The 26,786-nt window shown below is 34.9% G+C and overlaps 1 protein-coding gene across 2 annotated transcripts in view; it reads left to right on the top strand.

Annotated features, from left to right (window-relative positions):
• The window catches only part of Acvr2a (activin A receptor type 2A), a 90,658-nt gene that overhangs the window by 29,217 nt on the left and 34,655 nt on the right, over positions 1–26,786 (top strand). For both annotated transcript variants that reach the window (XM_070023594.1, XM_070023604.1), the window contains exon 2: positions 25,803–26,010. In XM_070023594.1, coding sequence (XP_069879695.1) covers positions 25,803–26,010 — 208 coding nt within the window. The remainder of the gene's footprint in view (positions 1–25,802; positions 26,011–26,786) is intronic.

Below are 26,786 nucleotides of genomic sequence, written 5' to 3'. Positions count from 1 at the left end.
GGGAAAACTGTCATTTCTATTTATCCATTGTTAGAAATAACTATAACCATGCCTTCTTAGAGGAAGCTTCTCAGTACATGGGACAGAAAGTAGTAAGTATCAGAGAATAGTTTGCAAATACAAGAGTAGAGTAGGCAGAGTAGTTTATGTATCTTTGATACCTAATCTGTAGTTCCTACTTAGGAAGCACTCATATTAACTTAATTACTAGGTATATTCTTTGAAATGCATACATATGTTATTTGCAATGAGATATTTTTTGGGAATATTTTTAGTTGGATGAACTAAATAATATAGCTGTGAGGAGTTGGAAAGCATAGAAATGGGTACATTCTAAGAATGTGTGTGGTAATGAGGAAATTGGGCCAGTAATGCTTAGAATGATGGAGTGTTTAGAGCAGTACTGTACAATGCAGCCACAAATGTTCTGTACAAATGTGAGCCACAAAATGGATATTTAACTCTTTCATATTAATTTTTTAAAAGGTAACATTAATTTAGGTGATATTTTTGGCAATCTTAACAGTTTAGACTTGGATCTGGTCCTTTCTAGACAGTCACTCTTATCACTTGAGCCATGCCTCCAGCCCTTTAGAAAAATTAATATTTTAAATTAGCATCAATTAGTTGTACAAAAAAGTTGTTCACTTTTAACATGTTTATTTGTGTATACATGGATTGTGAGTAACCCTCATCATTCTTCCTCCTGCCTACCCCTTTCCCAAGCATGTTTCAACAAGCTTTATTCCATGTTCATGCATGTACATACGTAGTTTTACTGTATTTGTTCTTTTACCATCTCTGTTTACCTTCCTCCTCCTACTAAAACCAATGCTTCATGCTCATTAATTGTTCAAAGGAACTTCAGCATGATATCTGTTATATGCATATCATATATATATGTATATGTGTTTATGATTTTGTATGTGCTTCTATTTATGCTTGTCTTTTAGATATAGCATCCACATATGAGAAAAAACATGTGACTTTGTCTTTCTGAACCTGATTTATTTTACTTCATATGTTTACAGATCCATCAATTTCTGTGCAAGCAATATAATTTCTTTATGGCTTAGAAATATACACTTATATTATTTATATATTACATAAATATATTTTCTTCATTCACCAATTATAAGGCTGTTCCATAGATTGGCTATTGTAAATAGTGTTGGGTGAATATGGGTGTGCAGGTTCCTCCAATATATCTCGAGTTAAATTCCTTAAGCTAAATACTAGTGATACCACTCTTGGTTTCTTGTTTGACTTTTAGTGTTTTGAGGAACCTCCATACTGATTGCCATAGTAGTTGTACTAGTTCATATTCCAACCAGTGGTTTATAAGAATTCCTTTTTTCTCATGTTCCCGCTAGCATTTGTTGTTGTTTGTGTTCATGGTTTTGGCCATTCTGTCTGGAGTATGATAGAATCTCAGTGTTCTTTTAATTTGCTCTTCTTGTTTGACCAGGAATGTTGAGCATTTCTTCTTGTATTTATTAGTTGTTTGTGTGTGTTTGTTTTTTTTTTTTCTGGCCTGGAGTTTGAACTCAGGATCTTAGTGCTGTACTTGAGCTTTTGTGCTCTAGGCTAGTTCTACCACTTGAGACATATCTCTACTTCTGGCTTCTTGGAGATCTATGGAGATAAGAGACTCATGGACTTCCTGCCGAGACTAGCTTTGAACCATGATCCTCAGATCTCAGCCTTCTGAATAGCTAGAATTATAGGCATAAACCACTGATACTTGTCTACATGACTTCTTTACAGGACTGAGAAGCATCTCTTCAGTTTATTTGTCTATTTCTTAACTGGGTTGTTAATGCTTTGGGAGATTTTTTTGAGCTTCCTGAAAACTTTTCTTTAGCCTAAAAAGCTTGATGCAATCTTAAGCTCTTGGTGCAGTCTAATGCTCTTGATGCTCTTATTTATTGAGCTACTAGATTCTATTCAAACTCCCTGTTCTAAGTTCTAGTGTTCTCCTTATTTTATTTCCTGTAGTAGTTTCAAAGTTTCAGGTTTTACACTTAAATCCCGATATTCTTTGATTTGACATTATCATGGGGTGAGAGTTAGGGGTCTGGCTTCAGTCTTCTGGGTGGGAATATCCAGTTTTTCAAGACTGTTTGTTGAAGGGGCTCTCTTATCTAAAATTAGATGGTTGTAGGTACATGAATTCATTTCCTCAGCTTTTTTTCTTTTTTGCTTAAATTATTTTTGGGATAGTGTCTTTTTTTTTTTTTTTGCCAAGGCTGACCTCAGATCTCCTATCTGTATCTTGCATAGCTAGGATTGCAGATGTGAGCCACTATCCTCAGCTTGTTGGTTGAGATGAGTTTTTTTTGTTGTTGTTGTTTTTTTCTGTTTGCTTAGGCTAGACTCAACTGAGAATCTTAACTTATCTCTGCCCTCAGAGTAACTAGGATTACAGGCATGTACCACCATGGTCAAATTAATAATGTGTTTTATTTAACATATAGAATATAATTTCAACTTGTAATCAATATAAAAATTATTGTTGAGAATTTTTTTCTAAGCACATTTTGATTTAGACTCACCACATTCCTAAGGATCGGTAAACATGTGGCTAGTAGCCACTGTGTTTAGCTCAAGTAGATAGATAGCATTTAGTGAAACTGTAATGATTCAGAAAATTATTAAAGATAGCAGTAGAGCAAATACTAGTCTCTAGATAGACTTTGTGAAGGGAATTCTATATGAAGAGAGTTAAACATCTGTATGAATAGAGTAGAGCTTTGATAGATGATGCCAAAATTACCTAAAAGTTAAGACCAAGAGAAAATCAAAACATGTCATGAGAATAGGAAATGACCAAATTTGACAGTTGCTAATATTCTAGAAAAAGAACTAAATAATTGGTTATCATTTTTAGAAAGCTTCATTTACAACTGGGGGCTATTTAGCCAAGGCTATATAGTTATATATGGAGGCAAAAGGTAGTTGTTTAAATGAAACCTGAGAGAAATCATTGAGACCATCAGATAAAATGGATTGCAGAAGCATAATGTAGGTAGGAGGGAGGCAGGGAGTATGATTTGCTCTAATATAGTAGAGAGGAAGACTGAGGTAAATGCTTGATTTTTGTGAAATAAAAATTGGACAAAGCTCTTAGTGGCTTAAGAGCAATATTTTATCAAAATTTATAGTTTAAGTTGATGACATAAGAGGCAGTGATTGGACCATTGGCCATAAAGCTGGTTAAGAGCTCAGCCCTTAACTTTAGGGCTGGCCTGATCACTTAACTTTGTATTTTTTGACAAGTTATAACAGTGTACCTTTAATAACTTCTTTTTTTCTATCAACTAATTCCTTCTGCCCTCAATAATTGGAAGCACCAATTCAGAACAAAAAGCTACCCTACAAAGAGTATTCTTTCTGGGGATAAAACATCCTCTATATTATCCATTCCCCCCCAAAATGAATATTATTGAACATCTTTGTATTGATTACTGTTTCATGCTTAAATTTTATTTGCTTCTTCTTATGTAAATTAATAGAATCCATTTTTATTTCTCTCTGGATATGAAAAAAGATAACAGGTTATTAACACTGCAATGTTCTAAATGAACAACACATTTAGGAAATTTAGTTTAGTGGGTCTGGTTATTTTGGTTATTTTTGATGGAGGTTGTAGAAGGTCCAAACTCTGAAGAACATCACTCTGTTTCTTGTTTCCTCCAGGGACAGATTGTGGGTACTGGCTGTATCATAATTAGAAATTACGTACTTTCAACTTGATATTGGACATTTAAATGTTGAGTGGCCCAACTTTTTATATGTTTATTTGTATATTTTCCATGAGAACTCAAAATGATATTATACAGATTTTGCTCTTTTGTGTGTTTATGGTACCTGAGCCTTGTCCCAAGCTTAACTTTTTTTTTTTTTGCCATGGAATACAGAAGTAGTTTATTTCATATACACCTGGCTTGAGTGGAGCCTCTGCATGACATCCTGAAAAAGAACATTATTGTGCACATAACATTAGCCCAAGGAAAGATCAAAATCTATAAAGTCAATGACTGCTGAATGCTTGTTGCTTTTCACACCATCATGAAATAAATAACAACAATAATTATAATAATAATCCAAACAGCCTATGTGGAACCACTGTAAACCAGGGAACATCTGCACTATTAGCTTCTCTGCTGAAAGGTTACGTGTCTCTGAATGCTCGTGACCTCTATCACAAAATCTGCTGGCTAAGGACAATCTCAACAGATGTTAAATGGGTAAGTTGAGTAGAGGCCATAAGTACCTCATTCTCCACAGGCCTACCTTGAAGTTATGAAATTCTCTTCCAAAAACAAACCAGAGTCCCAGAAACTTCACCTATATTCATTTGAATTCTCCTTTATGATTTTTAAGAAGAAACACACACATTAGTTTCTATATGTATCAATTCTATGCAATAGTTATCATCCCTAATTTTATAAGTTGGTTTTATTTTGTTTGGTTTGGTTTGCCCGTTGTGGGGCTAGAACTCTGGTCCTGGGCACTTTTCTTTTTTCTTTTTGTTCACATCCTAGAACTTGAATTCAGGGCCTGGATGCTGTCTGTGAGCATCTTGCTCAAGGCTAGCATTCTACCACTTGAGCCACACTCCACTTCCAGATTTTTGGTGATTAATTGGAGATAATAGTGTTAAAGACTTTACTCCCTGGGCTGGCTTTTAACTTGCATCCTTAGACCTTATTCTACTGAGTAGCTAGCATTATAGGCAAAAGCCATTGGTACCTGGCTTAACACAGATGAAGGCATGGACTCACCACCTGAAGATCACAGCTGACAGAAAACATTTTTATAAAAGGGAGAATCACAAGACAGCTGACTCTTGAAGGAGTCTTTTCTTCTCAGCCTCTCCTTTTAGGTTAGCTTCAAGGATCAAGGAATGTGACACTCATTAAGAAAACTGTTAAGATTCTGTTGCAAAATAGAGAGGCAGAAATAGAATGGACTGGCAGTATCTAGTACTTCTGTTGAGGAAAACTATTGTGATTTATTGTATACTTAGTTCTGTACTCCTGCAAGCATCTTCTATAGCACCAGTGTTCACCTCTTAAAAGGATTACATGACCCTTGGTTGAACTTCATTCCTTACACAATTTTCAGGTTTTAGTACTTTCTTCTGTTTTTCATTTGAATATTTTATTCATTCACTCTTATTTCTATTCTTCTCCTAATTGTTTACCTTATCTTGTCTTTACTTTTATAAGCTTATAAAAGAAAATTAAAGCCAGGCACTAATGGCTCATACCTAAGAAGATCTGAGGATCTGTAGTTCAAGTGGTAGAGCACTAGCCTTGAGCAAAAGCAGCTCAGGAAAAACACCTCAGCCCTGAGGTTCACACACAAGAACACACAAAAACTGTCAAGTAGTGCACATGTTAAATGTACATAGTTTTTGTTAACGAAAAGTAAATTAATTTTTTAAAAAGAATGGATATTTAGTTTAATGATAAAAGGTAGCACGGGCCAAACTAACATGTCTTCATTTAGACAGAAGATGAAAAGTGGTGACAGACTGACATGTCCTCTTACTAGACTACCAGTTGTTTAATCAGCAATTAATGTTTGTATAAGAATGATCACACAAATCTAGCCTAACACAGAAAAAGGCACTCAATTAATATTGGGTAAATTAATAAATTAAGAAGTAAGCTGAGCCAGGTGCCAGTGGCTCATGCTTGTAATCCTAGCTACTAAGGTGGCTGAGATCTGAGGATCAAGGTTCAAAGCCAGCCCAGGCAGAAAAGTCCATGAGATTCTTATCTCCAATAAACCACTAAGAAAAACCCAGAAGTGGCACGGGCTTGAGTGATAGATCCCTAGTCTTGAACACAACCAGGCTCAGTGACAGCGTCCAGGCCCTGAGTTCAAGCCCCACAGTGACAAAAAAAAAACAAAACAAAAACAAAAAACCCAAAGTAAGAAATTGATTTGGTAAAATGCATTTTATGCCAAGTGCCTTTGCCTTTTCTCTTAGGCACTTAACCTAATACTTACCTACTATGATATCAGGTACATACTGTAGTTGCTTATTTTTATGTATAATATCCAATCATAATAGTCAATGCTTAGCCTATGAAAATTGAGAGGAGGGGATTAGATGGGAGGGGTGGGAGGAGACTAATAAAAGGGGTAATATTGATTCAGATGCATTGTACTTCTAAACTGATTTGTTGAATGGTAACTTTTTTGTTCAACTACTTAAAGATAATGAAAATATAATTTAAAAATGGTAATACTAAATGTTTAACTCTGACAGTGACACCTAAGTACAATTCTCATCAGCCTATTATTATCCTTTTCTTTATATTTATGAAGCTTTTTTTCCCCCTTGCCCTGGGTCTTGAATGCAGTGCTTGGATCTTGTCCCTCAGCTTTTGTGTTTTTTTTTTGCTAGTCGTGGGGCTTGAACTCTGGGCCTGGGTGCTGCCCCTCAGCTCTTCAGCTCAAGGCTCACTCTACCACTTGAGCCACAGCTCCACTTCTGGCTTTTTCTGCTTATGTGGTGCTGAGGAATCGAACCCAGGGCCTCATGCATGCAAGGCAAGCACTCTACCACTGAGCCACCATCCCAGCCCCCTTTTGTGCTTTTAATACCTGTAGATATGTACGTTTCTGTTGGGTTCCAACTTTTATTGCAGTTGTTTCCTCTGCTTATTTTTTTTTAAAAAGTAAAACTCTTCTTCAGTGGAAATTAGGGCAGGTGGGTGTAAGTGATAAATTGGGAAGAGTGTGTGTGAATTCCATTAGGAATTGGTTTTCAGATTTGGTACAGGGCCAGAGATTAGAATTGTTGACCCCTAACTCGCCCATCAGTCAGCTGTTTAACTGAGAATGACTCCCGATGCAGTTGTTTCTAGTCCTTTCCGCTTCCCTTTGGTCTTTAGTCCTTTTTCTTTTTTTTGCTCCTGTTCCTTCCCCATTTTTCCAGAAAATGAATATATCACGATGAAGGAATATAATTATCAAAGCTACTATCTCTGATTTCTTTCAGTATTTTTTTCTACTCACATCTTGATCTCAGGCTTCCGTGCTGAGGTTAGATCTGAACCAAGAAATTGGCCAGCTGTGGTATCACAAAAGTAGCATTTAATGTTAAATGACAAGTTCATCTTATCATTTGTACTTCTCCTGGTCTTTCAGTGGTCCAGTCCAAATATTTTGGTGCATATTAAAGTGTTTCACAAATAGGAAATTGACAAGAGCTCAAATAATTATTGTAGTCTTGGGAATCTGTTTTTTTAAGAAAGTGTTAGATAAAACATTTCTGTGGGCTGGGAAGTTGGCTCAGTGGTAGAGTGCTTGCCTTGCGTGCATGAGGCTCTGGGTTCCATTTCTCAGTACCACATAAGCAGAAAAAAGTCAGAAGTGGCACTGTGGCTCAAGTGGTAAGCCACCAGTCTTGAGCTGAAGAGTTGAGGGACAGCGACCAGGCCCAGAGTGCAGCTTCCACGACCAATAAACAAAACAAAACAAAAAAACCCAAAACCATTTCTGTGTCAGAGGATATAGAAGAAATGGTGGAAGGTACAGTTAAGGTGGCAAACAAAAGTTGCAAGATTCTTTATAGACAGTTATGTAAACAAGGTATTTGTTTAGGGAGCACATGTATTAATATGGAATGGTACAGGAAAGATTTAGTGTGCCTCCTGGTGAAGAATGGTATGCAAATTTATGAGAAACAGAAGCAAAGATTTATGTTTCCTATTTCTCTTCTACTATTGAATTTAAGAATGAGTAACTTATTCATTGTTCTTTAGTTCTACATTTCCTTGTTTTCTATTATTCCTGAACATAAATATTTCTGTTACTCTCAGTAAATAGGTGTTTTAATGGCTTTAATATTTTATAGGTGGTAACATGTTAGAAAATAACTTATTTGTTCACCTAGATAGTAAAACTGATCAGTCATTGATTATAATTGAAGCAGGAGTAGGGATTGTCCAGCCATAGGCCATGTGTTTCTCATGTGCTTCTAATCAGCTACCTGTTGCCCATCTGAGTATATTGAAAATTTTGTATGGCCCGTGAATGATGTTCTTGGCAGAATAAGAGATTAAAACCAAACTATTTATCATGCTGCTTTTTTATGGTCTGAATTAAAAATAATTATTTACTGATTACACAGAAAAATAACACGTACATTTTGTTCAAATTGTGGAAAGAAAAGTCTTAAGATATTATTAAAATAATGATTTTGCAGTAATTAGCACAGTATTAATGCAGCAACACCAAGTATTGGGCAGAGTTTTCTTTTGGTTTAAAAGGCAAAAAATAAAAGCTAGATTTGGAGGAAATGTCTTAAAGTTACAAACAGGAAAGACTTCTAATAAACATATCTTGAATAAATAACAAGTAAAAATCATATATTCATCTGATTTTTTTCTTGTTTGTTTTTGTTTTATAGTATTTCAATAAGACAGTATCTAAGGCAATTTTGGTAATTTTTGAAAGGTGTCAGATAACATTTACAAAAGTCAGGTGTTACATGACTGTAACTTTTTTAACAAGCAATAAAGAGGCCAGAAACCATATACTAGATTCAAATACTCAGAAATTTTTGGCTAACTTAATCTGTGATTTGGGCAAAGGATACGTGTTTGTTTTGTTTTGTTTTGTTTTTTGTTTTGTGTTGTTTTGCTTTTGGATTTTTGCTGTGATTTAGGGAGATCAGTATAGAGGTTCCTTTAAAGAGCAAAGGATCCATATGATCCTGTTGTACTACTCCTGAGCATACATCTGAGGAAATGTAAGTAAACATACAATTAAGATTGCTGCATATCCATGCACTATTCATGATAACTAAAACATGGGATCAACTAGGTGCTTATCAATTGCTGAATGGATAAAGAAAAGTGGCATATGTACACAAAGGAGTATTATTATATCCATTAAGAAAAGCAATTGTAGCCATGTACTGGTGGTTCATGCCTATAATCCTAGTTACTTAGGTGGCTGCGATCTGAGGATCACGGTATGAAGCTAGTCCAGGCAGAAAAGTCTGTGAGACCCTTATCTCCAGTATACTACTCAGTAAAAGGAAGTAGTGCTGTGGTTCAAGTGGTAGAGCCTTCAACAAAAAGAGTCTCAGTGACAGTACCCAAGCCCTGAGTTCAAGCCCTAAATCTGGCAAAAAAAAGAAAAGCGAGAAAGAACTTGTGTCATTTCAGGAAAACAGATGACACTGGAGATCAGCATGTTAAGCAAATGAAGTAGACGGAAAAAGAAAACTATTGTATGTTTTCTCACATGTGGAATCTAGACCTCAAAAGTGAAGGATAGAAATATAAAACACTTTCTCTTTCCCATGTTTGTACTAGAAGGAATGGGAGATGATTAAGGGAGAGGATTTGTGTGAGAGGATGAATACAGTTGCTTTTGTGGTAGTGGAGTAGATAGTAAATATATTTGAACTTACTAGTGAAGTCAGGTCTCAGTGGTTTAAGAACTCTGCAGATTTGAGTTGATTTTTTTTTTTTTTTTGGTCGGTCCTGGGGCTTGAACTCTGGGCTTGGGTGCTGTCCCTGTGCTCTTCATCTCAAGGCGAGTGCTCTACTGCTGTGCCACAACGCCATCTGTGATTTTCTAGTGGTTTTTATTGGAGATAGAGTCTCACAGACTTTCCTGTCTGGGCTGGCTTTGAACCGTGATCCTCAGATCTCAGCCTCCTGAGTAGCCAGGATTATAGACATGAGCCACCAGCGCCTGGCTAGGTGATATTTTTGTTGTTTAATTTTATGAATTAGTAGCTTTTCTTCAATACTGTCTTGGCCCACTTTCTGCTGCTATAATAATATCTGGGATTAAGTCATTGATAAAAGGAAATAACTTCATTCTTTCACAGTTTTGGAACCTGGAAAGTCCAAAATCAACCTTCCAGAATCTGCTGTGTACCTTCTTACTATATTCTCACAAAGCACAAAGTCAAGAGAAAGAGCCCACTCATGAAAGCCCCTTTTTAAAAAAATAGCATCAATTATGGCCTACACATCATCCATTAAGCTTCACTTCCTAACACTTTACATTGGCAATTAAATTCCAACAGAAGCTTTGGAAGGGCAAACATTCTAAACATAGCAAACTTTTTCAAGCATTTTCCTAGCATTTTACTTCATTTCCTTTTTGTATATGCTAAAAATCATTAAGGATAAAGAGTAGAAGAATATGTCCTAGTCTGAAGAGTCTAATACCTAAAGAAGTTGATTTATCTGGTGTAAATTTATCCTGAAGAGCCAAATTGTGAAAGGTTTTATGAGATTTGTTAAAGATTTTGTTTTTCTTGCCATAGTTGAAAAAACCTGTAATTCAATTACTGCTGAGGCAGGATGATTTTGATTTTAAGGACAAGAGCAGTGGGAAGCCATTGAGTACCTTTGAGTTGTGGGAGTGGTTTAAGTTTGTTTGGTTTATTAAAGTATTTGTCTCACTTCTGGATGATAAATTGGGTGAATGGGATAAAATGGAAATCAATTAAAAATGTTATGTATTGCATATAGATAGTCCAAGGAGGGAAACTGATGACTTGCAGTAACATTACTCTTTACTCCAATAACCATCTTTCAAAGGAAAAATAAAAAAGGCTTAGATTGTTCTGTTTTTATTACATATAAATTAAATCTTCGACTTGAGTGTGCTTTTTTGGCTTTAATTATAAATTCTTGACAAGTTAGATAATATTCATAATTTTATTGTTTTAGTAACAATGCAAACATAAATGGATAGCTAGTGTGAATGCTTTTCATAAAAGATTTGCTTACTTTCTATCATATCCTTATTACCTGTCAATAAGAAATTGATATAGCAATGATGAGAAAGAAACATTTCTCATGGTAATATATCATTCAGTTAAAAAACTTATTTTGTGTGTGTGTGTGTGTGTGTGTACCTGTGTCTGTATGTATGTATGTGATGGTACTGGGGCTTGAATTCAGGGCCTTGCACTTGCTTAGTTTTCTTACTTAAGGCTGTTACTTTACCAATTGAATCACATCCCTAGTTACAGGGTTTTGTTTTGTTTTGTTTTGTTTTTTGCTATTGGAAATAAGAGTAATGGATTTGTCTGCTTGTATAAGCTTTGAACTGTGATCATCATATCTCAGCCGCCTTAGTAATTGGTTTACAGATGTGAGCTGCTGGTACCTGGCAGTATTCTGTTACTTTTGATTTCCTTAGTTGTATTCTAAGCAAAAAAAAATCTTCTTTTAGAGAGTCATTAAATAGTTTTTAAATTTTTCTTCTTTTAGATTACATTAGAAGCATGGAAATTTGGAAATGTACTGGTCCCTTTGATTCTGTATTTTCTTTAAAAAAATTTATTTCTTCCTTTTTACTAACCTTTGTGTGTGTGTGTGTGTGTGTGTGTGTGTGCCTGTTTTAATAATTTTTATTGGCTTATATCAATATCACTTACACATAGGGGGTTTCATTGTTACATCTCCACACATTTACAGTGTATTTCAAACAATTTCACATACTCTTCCCCATCACCGCACCCTCCCCCCCCCAAAAAAAAATCACACTCCCTGTATCCTTCCCTCTAAGAAATAGCTTCCCCAACAGGTTTCTTTTCTTACCTTACTGGAAGAATTAGAATAGGCTTCAGTGGAGCTTCATAAGTTTCTAAAGATTTATGACTATTTTTTACTTTCTAGTTTCTGTGTCTTGTTTTGAAAATGAAGCATCCCCATTTTATGTTTCCTTCAGAATGAGGTTAGTAGATTCTAAAATTTGAAATTACTTTCTTTTTCTATATGTCTGTTTGGTACCCAGGTATCAAAGAAATTAGCAAAATAATAAGCCAACTCAATATATTTCAATGGCAGAAGATAGCTCTAAGCGTATGAAAGATGGAATGTTCTCTTAAGATTTCATATGGCAAGTCACAAAATAGACTTGAAAGCTTCTTGCTACTAGTGGAGGATCTGTAAGAGTAGACTCTTCTTGTACTAGAGGGAAGGCTCTTATATATTTCTTGTTTTGTGTTTAATAGAAACCTCTTTTTCCTAACATTGTAAAAAGCCAAACAGATCTTAACTATATTCTGTCCCCCTTTACAGTTTAATGGATAGACTAATTGTACAGAGGAGTTTCATAATGGTATTTCCACATAAACATATAAAGTACTTAGATGGAATTCATTCCCCTTCTTTTGTCTTTCTCAGTCTGGCTTATTTCACTTAACATGCTGATCTCTAGTTCCATTTGTTTTCTTGCAAATAACAGGATTTTATTCTTCTTAATGGCTAAAAAATACTCTGTTGTGTATAGATGTCATATTTTCTTTATCCATTTATTGGTTGATGGACATGTAGGCTGATTCCATAGATAAGCATTTGTGACTAGGACTACTGTAATATAGAGATCTACAGTCATTTGGTTTATATGCTGACTTACATTTCTTCAGATATATGGTAAATCTATTTTTAGTTTATTTAGTTTTTTTTTGGTTGGTCATGGGGCTTGAACTCTGGGCCTGGGCATTGTCCTTGTGCTCTTCAGCTTAAGGCTAGAGCTCTATCACTTGAGCCAGTGCCACTTCTGGTTTTCTGGTGGTTTATCAGCCCTGGCTGAGGATCTGCCATCCTCAGATGACTAGCTAGGATTATAGGCATGAGCCACCGGTGCCTGGCCTATTTTTAGTTTTATACTGAAACCCTCCATACTGATTTCCATAGTGGAAGCATTAATTTTCATTCCCACCAACAGTATATAAGAGTTTTAGCCATTCCCCTTTTTAAATATTAAAAAGGAATGGAGAAGTTGGGGTATGGGAATTTGCTAGACTTTTCTTGGTTTGTTTTAGAAAAGGACACACTTAAGTGTAAACCCAGGCACTGTTTTGTTTGATGATAAATGTGGAGTTTTGTGATTTCCCTTTCTCCTTGTCTTTTCCTTTCCCTTTCCCTTTCCCCTTCCCTTTCCCCTGCCCCCTTGCTCTTTTCCCTCATTCCCTTCTTCCTCCCCCTCCCTCCTTTCCTACTTCTCTCACCTTCCCATCTCCCTTCCCACTTCATCGTCTTTCCTCTACGTATCCTTTCCCTTTTTCCTCTTTCTCCTTTCCCCTTCCCTCTTTTCCTTTTCCCTTTCACTTCCTTTCCACCCCTTTTCCTCTGGCGGTCTTTCCCTTCCCTTCCCTCTTCCCTTACCCTCCCTTTTCCATTTCTTTCTCCTATATTCAGGAAAGTGAAGTTCTTTGGTAGCTCATGATAAAATTTGTGTTTTGTACTAACAAATAATACCAACTTGAAGTATATTTTATTACAATTAAATGTCAAGTCATTCCTTAAGCTTTGAGAATAGTTACCTTTAAAGATAAAAGACATCAGTACTAATGCTTGTATTTTCTCTATGTATCCGCGTGTCTCTGATTTTTTTTTTTTTCTTTTAGGTCTTTTTTGAGAAAAAAAATGGAGAAAATAATGGATGTCTTGTTATTTAGTAGCTGAGTAATTGAGTGCATGTTAGCATCTCTTTTTCTTGTTTTTTAAATTAATGTATATTAATTATACAAAATAGTTTCATTATGCCAAACTTCATACATGAATATACAAGTACTCCCTCCACCCCATTCCCCCTCATTGGCCTCTCTTATTTAGCAATCCTGTGTAAAGTATTTTCTGTATTTGGGGAAGAGTATAAAAAAATAGGTTTTTCTAAAATTTTTGTTAATAAAGAAATGTGTCTTTTTGTGTTGAGCTAGATCTACATTTTTAAATAAATTAAAAAACAAGCAAATAGTAAAGATGGGTGCTTGTCTGTTTTACAAAATAAAATTCTATCATTTAAAGTTGCTATTTTCTTTGGAGCGTTAAAACTTTTGTGTTGAGGCATTGTAAGAAAGCAGTTGGTTTTGTTAGTTGGTTAGTGTGGTTTCATGAGTTTTGTTTTTCCCTCTCATTCCCATATAGTGTACTTATAGATTTTAGATTAATATTTAAAATAACACTTTCATGCTTATAATGTCTTCCAAATCTGCTTAATCTTTAATATAGCCAGTCTGGAAGTATGTGGACTGCACTGTCGGTCCATTAGAGCAGTCTTATGAAACACTCTTGATTTCTCATAGCCCTGTTTGTTTGTTCTTTATTTTCTCACCTTTCTTTTCTTAGCTCTCTCTGAACCACCTTAGCAGTTCACAAATCTTCTCTTTTTTAACTCTTCCAGGCTTGTGATTGATTGCTTTAGTCATATTTATTGAGCTTCTACATTGTGGCAGTTATTGATGATAGTGATGGTGATTGAGCTTCTACAAAATCTCATAGTTTAAGAGAGGGCCTAGTTACTATCTCCACATTCCTACTGTATTTACACCCTCCATCTTGGTGTTTCAATTTACAGTATAAACATATGATCAGATTTTTAACCTGTGTATGTAAATCAAAGTTTTCTCTAAATATTATTCCTCAAAAATAGCCATCTTAGACTTTAGTCTTTTTAGAGCCTGTCATATTTTGAAGCTCTCTCCCAATTATTTTATTTACCATAAGTACAGGTTGAATGTTCCTTATCCCAAATGTTTTGTACAGGTTGAATGTTCCTTATCCAAATGTTTTGTAGGACCCTGGATTGTTAATTTCTATAGTATTTGCATGTATGTAAAGAGATATCTTAGAGAAGCAACCCTAGTCTAAAAACAATTCATTTGTTTCCTACACACCCTATATAAATAGCCAAAAAGTAATCTTATACAATATTTTTAGTGTACACTCTCACTATGAATCACTGATTGGCTTTGAACTTGTAATCTTCTTTCTTAGCCTTTGGATTTCTGAAATTATAGCATCTAGGACATCTGGTCCTATACCTGTGTTTTCACTGTTACCTGTCAAATGAGGTATCAAATGTTGAATTCCCACTTGTGGTATTATATTTGCACCCAGAAAGTTTTAGAACATTTTTTATTTTAGTTTTCCATATTAGACATGTTCAAACTGTAATTATTTTATAGATCATAATATATACCTGTAGAATAATTATAAAGACAACTTTTAGTCTCATGTGAATGGATCCTTTTAATTGGAAAACATTTCTAGTTTTATATATGAATTTTAAAATGTATTTTTTCTTAAATTATTTAAATGGAAGTAAAGATTATTCCCTTTAGGATACTTTTGTGTAACTCCAAAAGGAGGTCATATGATAGCACTTGCTAGAGAGATATATAAAATTTGAATAAAATTATATAATTTGTGTGCTTGTGATTTTTAAAACTAAATATGAAAGATATGTTTCAAGATGGTCAAAATTGGCAAATCTCATGAGAAATGATTTACTTTATATTGAGAGTTGCCTAATACTCATTTATGTATTATAGCTTGCAAGCTTCTGGGTTATTTGACACTAAAACTAACATAATGAAGGACTACTAAATACTGCTTGAAGTAATAACATTCTGTGTACATTTACTTATTTGATAGATTTTCTTAATGTAGTAAAGGAAAATACTAGAATTTGCCTATGACTAAAATCATACATAGTATTTTTTGGTAATTGCTTATTTTGAATTTATACTAAAAGGTGTTTTATATGAAAAACATAACTCATTTTGCCAAGTTTTCCACAGTGAATTCTCTGGACTTGTCTTTCCCTGGAATGGCAGGAACAACAACATGTGAAAGGGAAAAAACTTTGTATTTTTGAAACTTTATTAAATCTTTCCTAGAGAGCTGAGTTTTCTGTGGGAGGAGAGGTTTACAGAGGTATTCAGTTACATACCTATTCTGTATTCTCAGTGATGATGTAGTTTCAGGGGGCGATATGATTTTTCCTTAAGAAAGCCTCAGATGTGTAAATTGCCAAAAGGATCTGTGGTTCTTTAACAAGTCCTTTCTTATTCCTTCTCTAACACCCCCCAGTCCCCTTACCCACACCCTTTTTTCCTTCCCTATTTCATGTTGATTGCATATGTAGTCAAATTGGGCTTAGTCACAGGACTATGAATGGCATTGTCATCTGCTTAGTGCTTGGGGATTTTTATTTCGTTATGTTGTAGTTTTGTGTTTTATTATTCCTTAAATACTGTTTGGAGGTCAAATCACATTGATAGTCTTAGACCAAACTTTAAAAAATGTATTTTATTTATTTGATTTGGAAACTACAGATCACATAAACTGTAATGCCAATGGATAGATATTTCTTCATTGAGATGTCACATTATAACTGACTTTATAACTGCACAAAAGGACAAAAGCTTAAACAAAGGAGACTGTTGAAAATGTAAAGGGTGTAACAAATTAGGTATTGTGGCTTGCTCACAATTATAATACTAGCTATTTGGGAGGTTGAAATTGGGAGGATTTCCTTTCCAGGACAGCCCAGGCAAAATGTTTGTGTGACTCCATTGCAATGAAACAAACACATGCATGATGGCACATGCCTGTCATCCCAGCTACTGCAGGAAACATAAATAGGAGGCTCTTAGGCAGGAAACAGATTGGAGACACTCAGTCTAGGTATAGGTCCAAGCAAAACTGAAGTTCTGTCTAAAAAATAACCAGTACAAAAAGGGCTTGAGACTCAGTAGTAAAGTGCTTGCTAAGCAGACACAATAGTAGAATTCAAACTCCATTATTGCCCAAAAGTAATAAATAAAAAGAATGTAACAGAAGAGTTAAAAAATGAAAGAATTTCATTTTAAGCTACATCTGGATATGCTGTGATGGAATATTTCTATTTGTTTCATAATTTTTTCCCCCTAGAATTGAGATTTGAACTCAGGGATTCTTTACACTTGCATTCTACTCCTGTTCCTTGCTTCTAGCCTTGCTTTTGGTGGTTGTTGGGAATGGGGTTAAGCAAACTTTTCCTCATGGGATTACTTTTAACTGTGATCCTTCAGATCTTCACCTCCTGAGTTAATTAGGATTACCTGCATGAGCCACCAGTATCCGGCTTCTGTTTTTTTTTTTTTGTCGGTCATTGGGCTTGAACTAGGCTACTCTACCACTTGAGCTATAGCGCCACTTCCGGTTTTCTGGTGTTTTATTGAAGAGTCTCATGGACTTTTCTGCCTGGACTGGCTTTGAACTTTGATCCTCAGATCTCAGCCTCCTTAGTAGCTAGGATTACAGGTGTGAGCCACTGGCACTTTGTCTGGCTTACTTCTTAATTTATTAATTCACCAAATATTAATTGAGTGTTTTTTCCTGTGTTAGGCTAGATTTGTGTGATCACTCTTATACAAACATTAATTGCTGATTTAAACAACTGGTAGTCTAGTAAGAGGACATGTCAGTCTGTCACCACTTTTCATTTTCTTTCTAAATGAAGACATGTCAGTTTGACCCATGATACCTTTTATCATTAAACTAAATATCCATTCTTTTTAAAAAATTAATTTACTTTTCATTAACAAAACCTATGTACATTTAACATGTGCACTACTTGACAGTTTTTGTGTGTTCTTGTATGTGAACCTCAGGGCTGAGGTGCTGTCCCTGAGCTGCTTTTGTTCAAGGCTAGTGTTCTACCACGTGAACCACAGTTCCACTTAGGGCTTTTTTTTTTTTTTTTTTTTGGTGGTTAGTTGGAGATAAGCCTCTCATGGACTTCCTTGCCCAGGATGGCCTTGAACCTTGTTCAAGATCTCAGCTTCTCCAGTAACTAGGATTACAGGTTTGAACCACCAAAGCCTGGCTTGGCATTCTTTTTTTTTATTGTGAGAATACTGTACAAAGGAGTTACAATTACATGGGCAAGATTGGCTTGGCATTCTTATTATTTTCTGCTCAGTAGATTTGAAATCTGACCTTCATTCTCACTCTTGACAGTAAAAAACAAAAAGGGATTAAAGACTATAGGGGCTGGAGGGTATTGACTAGTTGTTTAGCATATTCTAAATTTGATCTAACATTTAAGAAACAAACAAAAAATCAATATAAAGTGAGCAGTGTACATTAATGAACACTTGGGAAGAAGTAGGAGTGCTGATTATAAGACTTTCAGGGTTTAGGGATTTGTACTTGGAGAAAACTTGAAGATTGTCACATACATGAGGCTTAGCCTGGGACATTTTTCTCAGAGAGCTGGCCTTTTAGGAAGTACTAGAATAATAATAGTGAGTTGGAGGAGATTCAAGATGTATTTGTTTCTTCTAGATCTATTTATTGAAAAAGTTACTCTTTTAGTGAATAGCTTTGCCATATTGTATGGATATATTTCCAGTCCTCTGTTTGCTCCACAGATTACTGTAATCCTCCTACATTGTCAAGAAAGCTTGATTTATTGTAGGTACATTGTAAACCTTAGCATTGGGAAAATGGAGAATGATGTCTCGATTATACTTTTTCAAGAATGTTTAGATTAAGCTTGTTTATGTGTACAAAGAAATTTGCTGAGATTTGCATGTGAATTTCATTAAAGCTACATATCTTTAGGGAGAGCTGACATCTTTGTTCCAGGCCTTCTAATACATGAATTTAGTATGTATCTACAAGTGTTTAGGTCCTATACAATTTGTTCTGTTAGCATTTTCTAATTCTAATCTAAGAATCAAATACTTTTTAGGCTATGTCTAAATATTTTACACTGGTATCATATTTTTTATACTTTAGACCTGATTGTTGTCATTATATAGAAGTGCAGTTGATTTTTGTTTGTAATGTATCCTGTGATCGTGCCAAATTCATTTACTAGTTCGGGAAATTTTTATTATTTTGGTAGATCCTTGGGATTTTTCTAGATAATAATGTCAGCTACAAATACGGCTTCATTACATATACATTATTTCTTTCCCTTATTTCCTTTTTCTTGCCTTATTGCAGTAGCTAGGACTCTTAGTACTTTGTTTAAATAAGACTGTTAAGGATAGATACCAGTGCCTTATTTCTGATATTAAGCCATTGGGTATGATGTCAATGATAGGCAAATCTTCTTAATGATATTAAGGAAGCTTCCCACATAATCCATTGCTAATTTTTTGTATGTGAGTGTTAAATTTAGTTGTTTTTTATATCTGTTGATAATGACTGTATGAGTTTTTGTTTTTGGCTTCTAGATTTGATAGACTGCATTGATTAATTTTTTTGGGGGGGTGTCGGTCGTGGGGCTTGAACTCTGGGCCTGAGCGCTGTCCCTCAGCTCTACAGCTCAAGGCTAGTGCTCTACCACTTGAGCTACAGTGCCACTTCCGGTTTTCTGGTGATTTATTAGAGATAAGAGTTTCACGGAATTTCCTGCCCAGGCTGGCTTTGAACTGCGATCCTCAGATCTCAGCCTCCTCAGCTAGGATTACAGGCATGAGCTACCGGCACCCAGATGATTAATTTTTAATGTTGATGTATTCTCACATAGCTGAAGCAAAACTTGTATGGTGTTGTAGATTTTCTTTTTTCTTTTATTGTTATTGTAAAGGTGATGTACAGAGAGGTTACAGTCACATAAGTCAGGTAATGAGTATATTTCTTTTTGAACAGTGTCACCGCTTCCTAAGTTTCTTCCAGTTTTTTCCCTTACAATCCCCTCCCCTACAAGTTGTATAGGTCATTTTCAACATAGTGTCTAGTGTGTATCACTGCTGCATTTGTTCACCTTCTGTCCCATACTTTCTGTGCTCCCTCTTACCCTCCCCAAAATAGATAAACTTCTTAAAAATACATCCTTAGATTGTGCTTGCTAAAATTTTATTGTGAATTTTTGCATCTAAGCTAATGAAAATGATTGTGTTCACTTTTCTTTTTGTGTTTTATTTCCTTTTATTTTGTTTTTGTGTGTATTAGTGTAATACTGGCCCCATAAAATGAATTAGGTAGCAATCTTCTGTATCTGGAAGGGCTCTAGCTGTTAAACCAGGCCTCTAGCTTTGTTTTCTGCTGAATGAGCTCCTACCCTCAGGCACATCCAGGTACAACTCAACTATGTTGGCTTCCTGGTAGCTAAGATAGCAGGCATATGCCACTATATCCAGCTCTTTATTGCAAAGGTGTTTCCAACTTTTCTCCCTGTTCTGTACTGGAACCTTGAGTCCCAAATTCATAGCCTCCTAAGTAGCTAGGATTACAGATATGAGCCATTGATGAGGAGTAGCTTTAAATATTTCCTGTTTTACAAAACAAAAACTGTATTGTCCTTACATGGAATTGTTTTCAGCAAAATGTCCTTTTTTACGTGAAAAAGTTTCGATTTGAAAATGACTTACGCAAGATTATTTTATGGCCAATATTCTACCAAGTACCTGATCCTCTTGCTTCCTTGCTTATCATCTATCTATCTATCTATCTATCTATCTATCTATCTATCTATCTATCTATCTATCTATCTATCTATCTGTCTATCATCTATCTATCTCTCTATCTCTCTATCTCTCTATCTCTCTATCTATCTATCTATCTATCTATCTATCTATCTATCTATCTATCTATCTATCTATCTATCTATCTAGGTCCATACTGGGATTTGAACTTGGCCTTATGTTTGTTTGAGGCTTGCTCCGTTTGCTGTTTTTGTTGTTGGTTGTGGGGCTTGAACTCTGGGCCTAGGCGCTATCCTCAAGGTCTTCAACTCAAGGCTAGCACTCTACCACCTTGAGCCATAGCACCGCTTCTGGGTTTTTGGGTGGTTAATTGGAGGTGAGGGTCCCATGGACTTTCTTGCCCAGGCAGTCCTCAGATCTCAGCCTCCTGAATAGCTATATTACAGATTACAGGCATGAGCTACCAGTGCCTGTACTTGTCTTTCCAGAACTTTCCTTTGAACTATGATCCTCTGGTCTCAGTCTCTTGAGTAGTTAGAGTCACAGGCGTGAAACACTGGCTCTCGGAGACTTAACACTGTTGGGAAAAGTGAAGATGTTAGTATGAAGTCATTAATATATAACTATTACTTCAAATATAAAGTCATTCTCTAAATTAACTTAGTTAATGAATTATATGACAGCGTTCTGATTTTCGTGAGTAAATGTGAATTAAGAAACTGGAAAAGAATTTGGAAATTAGTCCACTTAATTTTAAAAATGTAGAAACAGGGTAGTTGTTGGTTTGGTCAAGGTCATAGTTTGTAAACTACTTTCCTGGTTCAGACTTAGCCTATTAAGCCCATGATTCTTATTAGGGAAGAACATTTGATCAAAAGAAAAAAATAGATATACAGATAACACATAATACACATGTACATGTACATGTGCATATATATATATATATATATATACACAATAAATGTGTATATGTAATATGCATTTAATTTTGTTTGTTTTATTTTAGCCGGTCTTTGGGATTCAACTCTGGGCCTAGGCTCTGCCCATGAGCTTCTTTTTGCTCAAGGTTAACGTTCTACCACTTGAGCTACAGCACTACTTCCAGCGTTTTCTCAGTTTTATTGGAGATAAAAGTGTCTCCAACTTTTCCTACCCATGCTGTTATTTTATTATTGACTGTATACATAGTAAGATTTTCTTTTCTTTCTTTTTTTTGGGGGGGGGTCCAGTCGTGGGGCCTGAACTCTGGGGCCTGGACACTGTCCCTCAGCTCTTCAGCTCAAGGCTAGTGCTCTACCACTTGAGCCACAGCTCCACTTCTGGCTTTTTTCTTTTTTTTTTGCTTATGTGGTGCTGAAGAATCGAACCCAGGGCATCAGGCATGCAAGGCAAGTGCTCTACCACTGAGCCACCTTCCCAGCCCCATAGTAAGATTTTCTAATATGTGATAGTCTCAGGAGTATATTCCCATGTTGTTTTCCCTTAATAGATAGTTTAACAAAATGAATACAAGAAAGCTGAAACGTCTTTTCTGAGAGAAGATGAGTCTTAAGGGGAGGGGGCAAATGAAGAAGTGAGGAAAGGTGTGCAAATACAGTCAATAATATTATAAATAGTATTATTATAGTATAATAATAGTATAAATAGTACTATAAGTATAGTACTATAAAATCCTCTTAAGAAAAATTCTCAGAGGAGGCTACAATGCTTGATAAGAAATGTACTCATTATCTTGCCCATGTAATTGTAACCCCTCTGTACAGTATTTTCACAATAAAAAAATTCAAGATATTAAAAAAAGAGAAAAATTCTCAGAATCCTTCTCAGTATATTGCTATTCATTAATTGGAATTGAAAACAAAGGTGTAATCTGTTTGATATTTCTGCAGTAGTCAATATCCATCTATCCATCCATCCATCCATCCTTCCATCCTTCCTTCCTTCCTTCTTTTTGTCAGTTTTAGTTTAAGGGGCTGTTTTATGCTTCAATGGCTCTTTTTTTTTTTTGAAATTGCAAATTATATATATTATATATATATTCTTTTTTTTTAACATGAATTAAAGAGCCGATAATATAAGAACCTCTCTGCCTCCAAACAAATAAAACACAGTTAGCTAGACTGTTGGAATTAGTAATGACATTTTTTTAAAAGATGGAATAGCAGAACAAACACCTGTGGGCCAAATGTGACATAGAACTATTAATGGTTTTTGCATTTAAGGTTTGAAATTAAAAAAAAATTGTGAGATTAAAAAATACATGAAATTTAATTTTTAGTGTCCATAAATAAAGTTTTATTGGAACATAACCATGTTCATTCATTTACTGTCTATGGATGCTTTTGTGCTTGAACAGAGTTGAGTAGTTGCGACAGACCATATGGCCTGCAAAGCCTAAAATACTTACTGTCTGGACCTTTACAGAAAAAGTTTGCCATCTCTGTTTTAAGATAACAGTGTGGGCCGTAAATGCTTTTAGATTTTTTTTTTTTTTTTTTTTTTTTTTTGGTAAAGGAGAAGTTAGTTTGCTCATGTTTTGAAGAAGTTTCTGAAAAGGGATAATTTCAAAAATTGCTACTGTTTTTGTACAGATAAGTAGTAGTAGAAATCCTGTTTTTTTTAATAGAGCACAGTTGACATAGTTATCAGCATAGTTTGTGTTACATCAGTTCATGCTTATTTCTTCTCTAGTTAAGGGTAACTTTATGACACCATTATTGTTAACTGATACTATCAGCTTATAATTAGATTCTATGATAAATACATTGTCAACATATTGGTCTCAGGATTAACTTGGCTCTTAAATAATAAGATCCCTAGTTCATCTGTTCTTCTTGCTGTGACAAAATACATAGCACAAACAAATTACAAAGGATTTTTGTTGTTGGTTTTGTTTGCTCAAGATTCTGGAGGTTTCAGTTGAATTAGTTGGCTGGTTCCTGTGCTGTGGGCCTGAGGCAAGACTGAGCACCATGTGGGGAGAATATGGGGAGAATATGATGGAGCAAAATTAGTCACCTCATTGTTGCCAGGAAGTAGAAAGGCCAGTGACAAGATATATCTCCTCATGGTATACACTTGGTAACCTACTTATCAATTGATTTGATCAGAGTCCTCAGGATCCAGTCACCTCTCATTAGTGTCATCCCATGGGGAACAAATCTTCAACATGTCCCCTCATAAGCTTTTTAGGGAACATTATAATCTAAACCACTCTCCTGGAGGGAGAGAGGTGTGTGTGTGTGTGTGTGTGTGTGTGTGTGTGTGTGTGTGTGTGTGTGTGTGTGTGTGTGTGTGTGTGTGTGTGTGTGTGTGTGTGTGTGTGTGTGTGTGTGTGTGTGTGTGTGTGTGTGTGTGTGTGTGTGTTGTGCATGCACGTGTATATTGTGTGTGTGTGTGTGTGTGTGTGTGTGTGTGTTGTGCATGCACGTGTATATACCTGCTTACATGCTGATACTGGGGCTTGAATTTATGGCCAGGGCACTGTTCTTTAGCTTTTTTGCTGGCACTCTTATCACTTGGCCTCAGCTCTGCACCTGGATTTTGGTGGTTAATTAGAGATAAGAATTTCAGAGACTTCTGCCTAGGCTGGCTTTGAACTGTAACCATCAGATCACAACCTCTTGAATAGCTAGAAATTACAGGCATGAGCCACCAGTGCCTAGCTTTGAAAATTCAAATTTTGTTATTGTTAAAAATATGTTCCATCATGCCTGGCTTCAATCCCTTTTTAGAAATTTGTTTTCCAAGTATTCTCTCTCAGTGGCTTAAAAAAAATCTTTGCCCCAGAGAAGAATAGAAGTTTTTATTTTAATGAGGCTGAATTTTTCAGTGCTTTTATATATAGTTTATGTATTTTTGTATTATAAGAAAATTTTCATAATCCAGGTCAAAATGATTTTCATGTTTCCTGTTGGAAGTTCAATAGTTTTAGGTTTTATTTTTAGACTAATTTTCTGTATGCTGTCTGAGATAGTAGTTGAAGTTACTTTTTTGGCATATGAATTTTTACTTATATCAACATTAATTGTTAACGGTATTGAATTGCCTGGCAACTTTACTGTGCATCAATTGATCATGTATGTGTAAGTCTATTTCTAGATGTTCTTGTTCTGTCCTCTTGATGCACATCTCTGCCTTTTCACTAAAACCACTCTATTTTATAGAAATTTTATAGGAAGCCTTAAAACCAGGAGGTATGAATTCTTATTTGCACTTCTTTTCAGAATTATTTTGGGTACTTCAGTTCCTTTAACATAATATCTTTAAATTTGGTTGCATTATAGAATCTGCTACTATTAATGAACTTTTTGTCTTTTGTAACATTAAAATCTATTGAACTTTCTTGCACATTGAATGCATTTTTTTGGTCCATAAATGCTTTTGTAGCATCACACATAATTCATTCAGATAGTATTGATTTGTTGAATTTTATTTCTAAATATTGACTCATTTCAATACTTAAAGCTCATATTTGCTAATATTATCACTGATCTCATCAGAAAATTCTTTATATATGGGGAATCTTGCCATTAAGGTTTTCCAAAATTCTTACTTTTTTTGTATTTTCATTAACATGTATTGTGCAAAAGTTTCTTTATGTTATGTTAATAGAGTAGGGTTTGATTGAGTTTTATCCCCCCCATCATTTCTAATTTCCCCTTTCATTTATAATTTTAAAGGGGTTTCATTATTCTGTTTTCATACACACATATAAAGCACTTTGATCCTAACTCTAAATTACTCTTTCCTTTTACTGTTCTTCCGAATTATTTTTTAAATTTTACCTGATAACCTCTTTTGTTTTTCTTTTCTTTTTCTTTTTTTTGGTTCAGATATTGGGGCTTGAATTCAGGGCCTTAGTACTATTTCCCTTAGCTTTTTTTTGCTCAAGACTGGAGCCCTCCTACTTGAACTACAGCTCCACTTTGGCTTTTAGTGGTTTATTGGAGATACGTTTTAGAGACCTATCTTGCTTGAGTTTGCCTGGAGTCTTGATCTTCACATCTCAGCCTCTTGAATAGCTAAGATTACAGATGTTAGCCACTGAGGCTAAGCTTTGAGAACATAAATTTTATTATTGGCACTGTATACTGTCAATAGTTTTTCTTGCAGTAAACTTTTGAGACCATGTCTGCCAGATTTCCAAGTCTGAATAGCAATGGTTTGTTTAGTCTACAATTCAATTATACAAGGGCTTTCTCTTGAGGCAACTGTTCTACTTTACTGTGTAGATAGTGAAGAATTATGTTTTCTTGGTTTGTATTTTGTCACATAAAATTTTGGTGTTTTATTAAAGAATTGTGTTTTTAAGAATTGACAATTTCTGCTGTCTTTCATCAAGGATTTTCTTAAGTGAAATGAAGCTGACACTGTCCAGAGAAATCGTGATAAAGATGTGGTTGCCAAATTATTATGATTGCTTTTATACTTAAAGTACAGTTATTAACCTGAAACATAAACCCAGAGTTATAACACCCAGAAACAGTAAATTGTTAATATTTTAGGACTACCTGAAATTGCTATCTTGGGAGATAATCTCTTTAAGAATTGAGTTATATTAAGTTGCTGTTTTATTATCTTATAGGTGCTATACTTGGTAGATCGGAAACTCAGGAGTGTCTTTTTTTTAATGCTAATTGGGAAAGAGACAGAACCAATCAAACTGGTGTTGAACCTTGTTATGGTGACAAAGATAAAAGGAGACATTGTTTTGCTACCTGGAAGAATATTTCTGGTTCCATTGAAATAGTGAAACAAGGCTGTTGGCTAGATGATATCAACTGTTATGACAGGTAAGGACATTATTTTATATGATGACATTAAATTTTATTTTTCCCTCCTTTTGAAATGGGAAAGATCAAAACATGGATTTTCATACAAATATTTCATGTTTTTTTAGAGATGGAATTAGGAATTATAACATATGTAAGTGATAAGATATATTTTAAAGTAAACATAGTATGTTTATGTATTATTCTTGATATAGTTATAATCTACTAAGTAGTGGAACCACTGATAAAAATGACTTATTTTCCCATGTTATTGGGATCATAAACTTTTATCTAATTAAAAATATACTTTCTGTTGTATTTTTTTTTCCCGTTTCCCTCTGATTCTTCTGCACTGGACATTGATGAAAATGAACTAAGCAACTCAAAGGCAGCTATGGGAGGGAAGGAAGGAGGGGGAAAGAAGGAACAGCTAGTTGTACCTTTAAAACTTGTATAATTCACAAACTTTATAGACCAAGATAATGACAGTTTGCCTTGTGAAGGTTAAAATGTGTTTGTTATTTTAACTAAGTATCACTATCTACAATACTGTGAAATTTATGTAGTCATTTAATCTCAAAAAATGATAAAAAAATGCTTTCCAAGAAAATATATCTGTTGGATAAAAAAATTATCCTCAAAGACAGTAAAACTTAATTGTAGTTATAATTTATTTTCAGGTTCCTTCATTATATATCTAGGAGAAATTGATTTTGTTACATTTTGCCCTTCTTCCCCTTTTTTCCCTTGAAGTAGTCCTTTGTTTTTTACATGAACAGACTTTTGTGTTTTTATGT

Source organism: Dipodomys merriami, unplaced genomic scaffold, assembly GCF_024711535.1.
Source record: "Dipodomys merriami isolate MVZ:Mamm:240054 unplaced genomic scaffold, mDipMer1.0.p SCAF_1, whole genome shotgun sequence".
In the NCBI taxonomy this organism is placed as follows: domain Eukaryota; kingdom Metazoa; phylum Chordata; class Mammalia; order Rodentia; family Heteromyidae; genus Dipodomys; species Dipodomys merriami.
Note: the sequence above shows the minus strand (reverse complement) of the source record. Positions and strands in the feature narration are given on the sequence as shown.